Source organism: Cavia porcellus, unplaced genomic scaffold (assembly GCF_034190915.1).
Source record: "Cavia porcellus strain 051 isolate PalLab524CR breed Dunkin Hartley unplaced genomic scaffold, mCavPor4.1 scaffold_15, whole genome shotgun sequence".
In the NCBI taxonomy this organism is placed as follows: domain Eukaryota; kingdom Metazoa; phylum Chordata; class Mammalia; order Rodentia; family Caviidae; genus Cavia; species Cavia porcellus.
Window position 1 is genome coordinate 26377526 of NW_026947498.1, and position 12607 is coordinate 26390132.

General features: G+C 36.9%; 1 protein-coding gene across 7 annotated transcripts in view; it reads right to left on the reverse strand.

The window, feature by feature from the left end:
- The window catches only part of Robo1 (roundabout guidance receptor 1), a 1010950-nt gene that overhangs the window by 56751 nt on the left and 941592 nt on the right, over nucleotides 1–12607 (reverse strand). For all 7 annotated transcript variants that reach the window (XM_063224749.1, XM_063224750.1, XM_063224748.1 and 4 more), the window contains 6 exons: nucleotides 11326–11407; nucleotides 10999–11167; nucleotides 10750–10916; nucleotides 5738–5859; nucleotides 4843–5074; nucleotides 3608–3729 (listed from right to left, as the gene is read on the reverse strand). In XM_063224749.1, coding sequence (XP_063080819.1) covers nucleotides 3608–3729; nucleotides 4843–5074; nucleotides 5738–5859; nucleotides 10750–10916; nucleotides 10999–11167; nucleotides 11326–11407 — 894 coding nt within the window. The remainder of the gene's footprint in view (nucleotides 1–3607; nucleotides 3730–4842; nucleotides 5075–5737; nucleotides 5860–10749; nucleotides 10917–10998; nucleotides 11168–11325; nucleotides 11408–12607) is intronic.

Here is a 12607-nt window from a genome sequence, read left to right on the forward strand (position 1 = left end):
TATGGGAGTTAGATGCGGGGAGACCAGGACAGAGTTGAGATCTGCTGTAAACCTACTGTAGAGAGTCATTGTGCCCCAGCACCATGTTCTGAGATGACCCTTTCAAACCAACCTAGCATTGGGGAAGCTTCAAGAACCCTTTCAACTTTCTTGGACACCCTCAATGTAAGGTAAGTCTATAAATTTCTGCTTGAAGACACTTTTCAGTACACATAATGAGGCTGTACAACAGCCCAAATCATCAGGTTCTTCTTCTTTTTTATTTTGTAAGAAATTCTTTGCAAAAATAAAAGTAACTTGAAGAAACCTGTTCAGATCCAGATAAACAACAACAACAACCTATCTATCATCATTCAAAGCTTGCCCTGCAAGTGTAACCCATGATGATCAGATATAAAACCAAGGAGAGCTCGGAGTGCTTAGCCAATACTTTATCAGTTTCATGAGACACCAACAGCTGGCACTGTCAATGTCATCTCGTTTACACAAAATCCAAGGGGCAGTTGTTTTAAAGGGAGGGTGAGTTTCTGAAGAATATAACGCATTTTGTGTAAATATGATTATTAAAAATAAAACTTTATTTAAGAAGTAAAGATCTAGAACTTTATTCAGCTTTATGGGATCCTAGACTATCATTATAATGAAAAACCTGGCCCTTTGATCTTATATTAAGTATAAGGATTAAGTATAAAATAGGAATATATCTTTCACAGTCTATACGATTGTAGGGAATAACTATGCAGTTGATACGAAAGAAAAAATTAGTGTAATTATCAAGTTATTACTTTTTAACTTTGACAGGAATATTTGTGATAGAAAATCATTTTGAAGAACCTAAAAAATGTAAACCATGCTACAGTCTTTATTGTAAATTTTATTGTCTTTTAGCCTCTCGACAGCAAAACTGTACCCTGTCACCCAGTGGCTCTGCCCTCTGCAGCTTTCCAGGATTCCCTGTGTACCTCTGGCTGTTCAGGGCTTGAGCTGAATGCACCCGCATGACAGTGTTGCTATACATGCACACCCATGGGTCCATGGTCATTCATATTTGCCACTGGATGACTACAACTTGCTCCTGCTTTGGATATGTTATGTTGTTACCCAGTCAGGCAGTGGGGAAGAGATATGTGTTTCCCACTGAAATAAAAACATTCTGAAAATTGCAAAAAATTAGAGAGACTCATAGAGTGATCTTGTGCAGCATTGAAGAACTTGGACAGGGTGTGGCAATATTTGGACTCAGTTTCCATAAGAGAAGGATCCATAGAAAAATAAAGCATAATCTGTATGCTTTATGATGTCTCTGAGCAATGTGTCAGATTAGCTTCACGTAGACCATTGTCTAAACTGTAATAGGAAATGGGATTCAGAGTTAATCTGAAAATATCAGTGTCCTTTATCACTTGGTCAATAATCTTTCATTTTTTTTTCTTCAAAAGTTAATATTGTTCTAAAACAGTTTCAGTGGCTCACACCAGCAAATGGTCAGACACTATGCTGAGATCTGATCATTTGGAAATAAAGACCCTTTTGTGGCTATTTCCCCCCAATTATATTACACAGTTGAACCGAAGCCACAAACTGATTTTGTACCAGTCAATCAGGTTCTGAAAGGCATTTTATTATTTTAAATTGACCATGAAGCTAAGTGAAATCCACCCTTTCACATTTCTTGAACAGAGAAATGAGTTTTGATCTTAGGGGAAAATGCCTGCATTACACAATTTCGCCTGAGAGCTGGGGCACTGCCGCGTTTTAAATCTTTGAGTCTTCTCTAGCAGTCTGTTTATCTGGACCAGCACAGAAAGGGCACCCTGTCACTTCCCAGTGTTGAAGCAACCTTGAAACTCATGCAAAAACACTTAAAAAGTACAGACATATTTACTTTTTAATAACTTAGTTATGCTTCAAAATCTTATTTATTAATGTACTGTGGATATTTTACAAAAATATCCATACTTATGGCACTTAAATATCCATATTTAAGTACTTTTTAAAAGTGTATCCCTATTAGTGCACATAAATTTCATAAACTGATTCTCAAAAAAATAAGCTTAGTGTATCTAGTCATTGTACAAATTAATTTGCTATTCAAGACATTGCTGGTTTTTTTGGGCGGGGGGCTTAAGTAAGGATGCACATCAGAGTCACTGAGAGAGATTTCCTCAAATGCTGTGCAAGAGACCCTCGGGGGGCCAACTGAGCCACACTCTCCCAGGACTGAGGCCAGTAGTGTGTATTTGGCAAATGATTCTACAAGTGCTTTTGGGGCTGGTCTGGAGTTGAAAATTCTAGAGAAGTTGGATGTGTGGACCTGCTGAACCAGTTCCTTTCTTTTTCTTTCTTTATTATGTTTTTGGTTTTGTTTTGTTTGTCTGCTTGTTTGAGGCAGGGTTTCACTATGTAGTTCAGGCTGCCCCAGAGCCTGCGGCAATCCTCCTGCCCCAGCCTCCCAAGCACTGCGATTACAGGCTTGTGACACCACACCGGGTTTTAACCAGTTTCATACTGACACATATGTGTTAAGGTGTGTCTATGCCCAGTCTCAGTAGTTTCTCATTACAGAACTTTCCAGACCTCAGTTTCACATCCCAACCACAATTTGAAATATTTACATGTAGAAAATAATGACTTAAATTACAAAGCTTCACTAGTAACTAGAAAAATGAGTATCACATAAGTATCACTGTACACAAATGTACAGTACAAATGTTCCAGTTAAAATTCTCCTAGCATGCAGCATGTTTCCATGAATGTTGCAAAAATACACATAAGATCTATTTGCCTTTGAAGTTTCCCTCACCCAATGTATCAATTATTCATCTCTTATTGATTACTAGGTGATCTTACAAAGACAGATTCATTAATAAGAAAATTCTAACACACCATCTTTAAGTAAATCTCATGTCTCGTAGTTTAGCAGCACATCTTGGAGTGGTTTAAAATATTTGCTTAATTCGCATGCATGTTAAGGTTGTCTTCACTGAAAACGGCTGATTATTTCAGAGACAAAAATAATTATTCATACTTACTAGATTAAGTTCCTTGAAAATTACATTGCATATGTTTAAAATGTACACAAAATTGTAGAAATTTATGTATAGTGTTTCTCTGAGACATGAAATTATCTTTAGAGACTAAAACTAGGTTTATAGAAAAAATAATTTTCATACGCACCAAAATAACTTTTTTTACTTAGTTCTAGAGTTGTAAAACTTAACAGATACAGAAATAAGCAAATCATTTTTGATTGAATTTGACTATGTATAGCCAATTCTATATAGTAAATCTACGTCTGAAAAATATATTTTAAGCTCTTTTTTGGAAAAAAAACACTATTACCATTTGTTTGACATTTGTATAAATATATATGTATGTATTTACTTTTAATCATTTCTAGTCTTTCTTTTAAATTAAATATTTTATATAGGTTTTCTAGCAAATAAAATTTTTCCCAAATCACTACCTAAATGAAAATATTTGTTAATTTAGCAACTTGGTAGTTTTGCCAGCAGAGGGCGCCAAATATCCACAAACAATTTACCAAGATTACTTTTGTGTGTGCTTAGAGAGGGTGTCCATCAGCAAATTAACAGGCCTATTTTACCTTGTACTCCTGCACCATTCCATTCTGTGTATCCTCGGGGGGTGGCTGCCAGCTGACCAGAATAGCAGTCCCATTTCCATCATTCTTTGAGACAGTTACACTTTGGGGTGGGGCACTTGGTGCTATTACATAGTTTTTTAAAAAAGTAAAAAAAGTTTTTTAGACTGTGTTAAGAGAACATGGAAAGCAAGCAATTCATATTTACCAAAAATAATTATACAGAAGTTATACTGATATATGCATATTTTAAAGATGTATGTTAAGTAATAGTCTCCAGCCACTTGTTTTACTTGAATCTGCTAACACATTGTTACTAGTTTTTCATAACCAAAGTTATACAAATTATCTCCACAAAACATCAAGACAATTCTTAATACACCCCTATAATCCTTATCTCATGCCACAGTAAAGAAGGTATCCAAAGTATGGAAGATTCATGCAAATCATTCACAGCGTTAAGCATAGTCTGTCATTTATACAGTGAGGAACATTAGGGGAAATTCTGGGACTATATATTTATTTATTCATTTGGTCTTTTTGAGACAGGTCTCACAGGGCAAGCAATTTAGGCTTGCCTTGAGCTAATTTTGAAGCTCTTGGCTGGTCTTGAAACTCATAAGGATCCTCTTGTCTCAGCCTCCCAAGTGCTGGGATTATAAGCATGTGGCACCATGTCTAGCTTTGGCATTCCTTTCAGACTCTGCTTGTACCATGCAATTTTTTACTTTTCTGTAAACATTACTGTCTAATTTATGGCGACAGGATGGTCGCCATACTGGTTTGTCTGTAACTGAGAAGTTTACAGCGATATGAGGCATAACGAGAAAATGCTAACCATGGAAAGTCCCAGGCAAACCAAGATATTACCCACTTTATCTAGAAATCTTCAACTAAACTAACATTCAATAATTTAAAAGTGAGCATCTTCAAATGTGAACTTTCGCTCTGAATAATTAATTATGCACTGCACATATATGTATACAGTAATATAGTCAAATGCTCACATTTGCACATTTTTTTTGTGTGTGGGTCCCTATGGGGGTAAGTCACCTATCATAGCACTTTGTTTTTATAGATGTCTGATTAAACACATTCTTGTAGCAAAACATGTTTAGTGTGAAGACAGTTAATAAATCTAATGCTCTCCAAACATTTTACCAACTTCAATAACTGAAGTTAATAAAAGCCCAACAAACAGACCGCAATGCACAGTAATCACACTTTATCATACTTGCCTTCTTCTAAGGTTTTGGCAAACTTGATTTCACTGTCTGCTCCTTGAAATTCATTAAAAAAGGGGCGCGCCTTAATTTCGTAGTTGACTCCCTTCCTGAGATCAGGGATAACCACACTGTTCTTGGTTGAGGCCCTCACTTCAAAAACTAACCACTCCGACTCCCCATGGCTGGCTCCAGATGGCCGGTAGAGAATTTTATATCCTTGAATATACTGGGACTGTTGGTCCACCTGAAAACCACAGATAAAAATGCAATCTTTCATATGTTTTTATTGCTTCATTAGAAAACAACAAAAAATAAATGTAGCAAACTGCAAAATAAGAAGCTATAGGGTCTGCAGTATGCATTGCTGGTTTAAATAAGTAAAATACAAAAAAAAATCATTATCTTTTTATTTTTTGGTACCAAAAATCCAACTGAGGACTTTGGGCTTGCCAGGCAGATGCTGTGATTCTGCATCCGCCACAAAATCAGGATTTCTGCCAGTTGATATTAATGTATATACTAAAGCCTCAATATCTGAGAGTCCTGTGAGGGTAGAAGGGGACATGCTTTATTACTTTTTTTTTTTTTATTTGAGAAATCTGCTTACTGCCTGTAAATATTTCTAAGCTTTAAAAAAGTGTGATAATGAACTTAAGATAAATTATATATTCTAGTTAACAACTTATATTTCTTTTCCTTGACACTAGTGAAGTTTAATAGAAAAAAATACACAAAGACAAAATTTCTTTTCTCTTTCAAAATCAGACTATAGCTATCGCAATAAACAATGCTTACATGATAGAGTTTTCATTTATGAAGAAGTGAGGAACAGGTAGTTATATTACATACATCTATCACAGAAGTCACCTGCTTCTTAAAAAGAAAATCTAATACGGTGACAACTCACAGTCCAGTGCACTTCGATAGAAGAGGAAGAAAGGATGGTGGGGTTGTGCAGATGCAGGACAACGTTGCCGAGTTCTCTCTGGACCTGCTTGTGGTCCACTCCCTGACTCGTTGGTGGGACATCTGCAACAGATCAGGAAGAGGGTCAGGTCCTTCACAGCTCTGGCAGACGAGATGACGCTTGGTGAAACGGGCCTTTCGTGTTTTACCAACTCTCAGAAAAGAAGACCCATTGGCACTGCACAGCCAACTTGATACAGAGTAAAGAAGGACTTCACTTTGTTATTGGGATTCAAAGAACAGCAACACTCAGAGATGGGGGAGAGGGGACAGGAGATGGAGGAGAGCGAGCCTGAGTAGAAGGCATGCACAGAGCTAACAGGGCAAGAAGGCGAAGATAACAACAGCAAACGGCCACTTGTAAGGGCCCTTCCTATCCTGCCATGATTGCTTCTCTCTGAGAACATGAATGCTAGTGCAATCAGAGTGTCCTAACAACTCCTGTGTGACAGGAACTATGTAACAAGGAAACAACAAAAATTGCAGTAGAGACCAAGGGTGATGCAAAAGTACAGGGTCATGATTGTGGAGAGGAGGCTCAGAAAGAAGCTGGACATTTTACATCTTCTCAAAGGGTCCTTGTTACTTTCCAAAATAAGGACAATGGCAAATGAGTGCCTCTGCCACCAATAAGGGATAGAAACACACCCAATTAGATTCACGAGAAAGGAACACCTCATACTCAGGGAGATGCCCTGGGTATCGCACCGTCCACTAGGCGGTTGCACTGTTACAGGATGGTGGGGCTATTGCTTCAGAGCAAATCCATTTTAATGAAGTATTCTCAATCGCAAAGATGCCACAATTTCAGAAGCAAGATAAGAACACTATAAAAATTAAACTGCCATCATCGCTCATTATCCTGCACTTCGCTTCTTCCCCAAAAAGGAGGGGTTTGGTTAAACTTATTAAAGTTTGTGCTTTACAAAAATTGTTCATTTCCCAAAAGGTTTTCTATATGCAGATGAGCTGCTTTATTAACAACAGTAAGAGGAAATGCAGACTAAAACAGAGAAGAAAGTAGGTTTTTTTTTTTTTTCCTTCAGAATTCTGCTTCTCAGAGTATTGTATTTTGGCACAGACATTTTAGATTATTCACCATCCAATAGAAAACAAAAATGAGCATTTTAGCTTTCTGAAATACTAAACACTTTCTAAGAACCAACCTTTGGTAAAACAAAAAAAGCATGAGTAGTCAAAACAAACTCTGTATCTCTGATAGAATTCAGGGAAGCCAGGAGAATCAACAAAACTGACTCTTAAGGCCTGAGACACTATTTGTTGGTACACAAACTTAACCTATAAATTAAGCTTACAAGTAAACAAAATAAGAAGCACATCTGAGATAATCCTTGCATCTCACATGCAGCTCCTGCTGGCTGTCAGGGTCCTGCTGTCACAGACGGCACATAGCATTTGCTTGACTGTCACTCCTACAACTGGAGCACATTTCTTTCTTACCGATCAACACAGCCCTATAACCTCGTCTGCTACCTATCTCTAGGGCCACAGTGAAGTATTTAGAATAAAGCATGCTTGAGCGCACACCCTGCCTCAGCAACTCCCGAATTTTATGATACCAGGAATATTTAATCTTCATTTTGCTACCTGTCACCTGATGATATAATGGTACGTCCCCCTGAGGGCTGGGAGAGAACTGCACTCTGGGAAGTCATACAAAGTGCTTTTCCTGAGGACACAAGTCAAGCCGATCTGCACAGACTCACAGTTTTTACCCAGCACAACTCACATAGGAACCACCTGCTTTGTGGGAGATATCTTCAACGTAAACATTTTACATGGGAGCTATGATGATTTGTGTCTCGAGTGTTCATTTCTCTTGATTAAAATAAGCCTGCAAGTTAATTCCTTGGGAACATTTGCTAGATTCCTCCACCATTGTGCCACGGAAGTTTGTAATAGTTTATAATTTCCCAACAGAAAGAAGAATAGAAAGTGATGTCTGATATTAAACTTTTGAAAAGCCATCGCCAAGGAGATGGCTCCAGAGTACGTGGAATAATTGGAATTCCCTTTTGCATACTATGTGCATATTCAGATACGTTCTGCGCATGTACACATCTTATTTGAAAATGGTTACAGAAACTATGCCTGAATCAATTTGAAGCAACCTTTTTTTCTACCTCTGGTCTCTCCCCTTTGGTCACAAATTCTGAGCCTCTCACAGGACTATGTTCAAGTTTTTCCTCAGGTTCCTTGCTGTGACCATGATCCTCAGCCAGACTTTACAGTCTCTCAAAAAGTGTGCAAAAATTAAACAATGACATTGGCTTTCATTACTTCTGCTCGTCAGTCCTTTCCTGCTGTGTGGGGTTAGAAAAGCCCACATCTTCCATATGGCAACCTTCTAGAAGGAAAGGATGTCATATTTTTTGTACATTTTTTTTTTAATTTTTTGGGCTAAACATGCCAGGAGCTGTGAGTTCCTTTTCCTGTGATGTGACTGTCAGCTTTCATGCAGTGACACGATCTTTATGCTCTCTTAAAAGTCCATTTTAAAATGCAGTGCTCACCACAACCACAAGCACATTACTTCATTCATGATCAGACCAATTCCGAGCAAAAAGGAGAAGAGTACTCGACCTAGACATCATGCCACTAATCCCAGCAAAAGAGGACATTTGCTCTTTTGGCAACTTCATCACTCTGTTGGTCCAGATCGGTTTTTTTTTTTTTTTAAACTGACTTCAAACACTAAATTTGCGCCAAGATGCCAAGACACCCACACACACACACACACACACCCACACACACACCCCCCCACACACACACACTTAAACATGCATGCATTCTCACACGTGCACACGCACACACACACACACACACACACACAGACTCCCTCGAAGCCTAATGTTCTCAGTCCTTCCTTTTATGGCTAATATCTTAAACCTCAGTTCAAGTACCAGACATGTTAATCGCTCTATTAATTTTAATCTTGTTAGTGCTGGTTCATCATTCCAGTCTCTCATGGCATATTTAATACTGCGCTTCTCTCATTTGGGGCACTAGCTTCTTTCTTGATCTTATGACTGCTGTACGTCTTATGAACTTTTCGTCTAGACTCTGTAAGAAATACAAATATGCCATGGCATGAAATTGAAAAGAAATCTGATCTCATATACCCATATATAGATTAAACAATTTAATCTGCCTCTATCCTGAGGAAGGAGTTGATTTAGCCCCATTTTATAGGTGGAAGGCTGAAGCTCCAAAGTCCTGACTAGCTTAGTGAAGGCCACAGAAGGGGATGACTGAAGAGCTGAGGTGACCCCTTCTTGGATTTCAAAATGACCCTCCCCTTTCCTCAGGACCGAATTTCTGATTGGCAAGGATATGTGTCACTTAAGTTTCTCCACTTAGCTGTGCTTGTACAAAGGGCAATTGATTAAAACCTTTATAAAAAGTTAATTTTCAGATAAAATGTTAACCATCTACTCATTTTAAAATGAGTATGCACTACAAAATCTTTCTTAGAAGTAAAAGACAGAAGAGCATTAAGTAGTAGTCAATCAAAAACTTTCAGTCAGAATCCATTGGAGAATCCTGTACTGGAGACACAAATTTAAATTCACTTTACAGCTGTCTTAATTTCTGCATTCTTCATAAATGCGTGTCTAATACTGAAAACCTCAAACTGCCTCAAGACAGGCTCCAAGTATATTACAGCTCCTGATGTGGTGAGTCATAAGCTCAAATATAGGCACTGGGTGTGTTGAATTCACACAGCAAAAGACAGACGTGGGCATGTTCTACAACTTGGCTCGCTTTCTCTGAGAATTATGAAGCAAACAGTCCTCTTGACAAGACTGTTTATATACATGCTAAAAAAGACAAAACATGTAACAAGACCGGCAGACACTATACAAACCCGGAAAAATGTAGTGTTTTGTTCATAACTTCTTCCTCTCATTACAACTTTATTTAGAACTTCTTCAGAAATGTTAACTCAAGAAAGAAACAATTCCTCTGTATGTTCAGCAAAGATTTTTATATTTATAATAATTATCCTCTAGAATTATTTTTATTTGCTAATATACTATCAGGCACATTTTAATTATAATAGCATTAGGTTTAAAAAAGGTAATGACTGATTAAAGTGTATTACTTTTATAATAATAATATTGTAGTTTGTAATAATAATACTGTGAATAAATCTTATTCACAGTATTAGAATGACACAAGCAAGAGTGTACTGAAAGATAAAAATAATTTCACAAAGAAAAAAGCAGTATATCCAAAATTGTTAAAGTGAATGCAAATTTCCAGTTTTAAATATCTTAGAAGTAGCTTTACATAGGTCTATTTTCTTCTTTTGTCTGTTTCTTCAGACAGACAATTTGGCCAGAAATAGGTCTTTTCTGCTTAGAAGTTCCATATATCACTACCCTCACAGTGGACAATGAAAGACAAGTCAAACAATAACAAAAATTATTTTTTCCCTATTTTGGAGGTAGATGATTGGACACATAGATTAGGAACAAGTTTCCAAAGATCTCATATTTGTGTGACTTTGGGAATATTCCTTGGTTAGGGTAATAACTCAACATTAACCAAAGATAGTGAACACTGAATCTAAACATAAAATTTAAAATTGTAATACACATTCAGATGTTATATTTACAAGTAACTATATCCAAAAATCAAGAAATTGAATAAAAACACACAACTGTTCACACAGTATTTTTGTTTTAGTGTAATTTTAATTTTAAGTGAAACAGTCCCCTGTATTATCAATATTATCTTAAAATCTTCATCCAAAAAACAACTAAGTTTTTTTTTAGATATTTTGTCTTTGCGATGAAAATTAATTATGCAATGTGGACCACAGATTTGTAAATGTCCAATCCCAGTACATAGCACAACTGAGTTCCTATAAAATTATATTACTGAAAAATAAGTAGGTGTAATTCAGATAAGTAAATCAATATTTACCTTGTGTTTTCACTGGGTCTGATATTTGGCTTGGGTCACTAATTCCATATGCATTAGCTGCCCTCACAAGGAAAAGGTAAATTGCATTAGGTTTGAGTCCTTTAACTGCAAACGATTCTGTCTTCACATTCTCTGCTACAGTCTGCCAGCTGCTGCCGGATGCATGGCTAAGGAGAGAAACGCAGGTTAGGACATGCATATTTAATGGATAAAAATAAAGACCAGACTGAAACATCATCTTCACTCTACCTGAAGGCCTCTATAATATATGATGTAGGAGTTGCTCCTGAATTCAAATTTGGCTGCCATGATAGAGTCACTGTATTTCTGCTGACATCTGTAACTTCTGGTTTTGAGGGGGCACTAGGGATTAAGTTTGGGTCGGTGGGTCTTGGAGGTTGAACAGGAACTCCAAATTCTATCAAGAGAGAAACAAAAGCAAGATGTTTACAAATATCTAGATAAACATACGCATGTAAATAACACACCCAAACAACCTCTCAAAAACCTCCTCAATTTAGCAGTAAATAAACAATTGTATTTTCAGGTTTATTTTCTACAACGATGCTAACTTACCTTGAACTTCAATGTAAGCACTCCATGTGGCTTCGCCACTGGGGGTGGATGCTGTACAGGTGTACCGACCAGTGTCACCCAGCTGCAAAGGCAGACAGAAAATAAATATTTGGCACAATCAAGAGCTTACTGAGCTGGAAAAGCAATTACATGCTTGTATATGGTTCATGAATATGGATAATGCCATTAAATACACTAACCAGGGTCTCCTCTTAATAGAATATATTTTATTGAAAAAGGAAAATAATGTATAAAGATACAAGAGATTTTATATAGTTATTCTAATTAAATAATAAGATGATATTTAAATGCATTAATATTATCAATGTTAGGGATCAACACTAAAATTTTCAAATGGACAGAACTGATATGTTGCTAACTAATATCTTTAATAAATCATGATTAAAAGGCTTAGTTAAGATTTTCATCAGTAACATATCCACAGACATAGATACAAACAGTTATTTTTTGGGGAAAAAATAGGCATAAAGGATTTCTCCTTAACATATCTCCTCTTTTTCCTCATTTTTAAAAACTTCAGTTTAGAGTAGGTTAAGAAATTATAAAAATCCCTGGTGGCACGAAAACTTTTTATCTCCTGAAAACTGATTGCCAAAAAACTAACACTGGCTGCATGTTCCACTTTAAAATCATTAGAAGCACAATAAACTCATGTATCTCTGCTTAAATCATAACTGCACAAGTAACATTTGACAAAGCAGGAATGCTGTCACCTTGTTCCAGCAACTGCACTAACAAAGTCACAATAGTTGTCACAAAGAAGTACAACATGATAACTTCTGTGGCCCACCAAATGAGCTATGATCTAAAGCTCCACAGAATTCATTCATGGTAGACAATAAAGCAAATAAAATTTATGTCTATTGCTGTCACGCCTATTGTGTCATCTGTCCCAGGAACTTGTCTGTTCTTGACCTAAAAAAGAAAAATCAAAGCAATACAACACAGCCCTAAAAGAATAGGTGTGGAAGACATTATCTGGGGAAGGAAAAGCCCTAAGCTCACCACCTTGTGGCCTGGTCACCATTTAACATTCTGATTTGAAACACACTCTTACTGTGTACCCTGCGTCAGAGGTTTAATTATACAGTACTGTACAACTGTGAACTGCTGAGCTACATACTCTAGAGGAACTGTTCAAGTACACTGCATGCAAAATTGTACTAGAATGTATCTTGGAGAAAAGCTGCATCATATCACTACCTGGAAGGTATTTTCTCCTTAGCAATCACCATCTATGTCCTTCAATAGGACTTAGAAA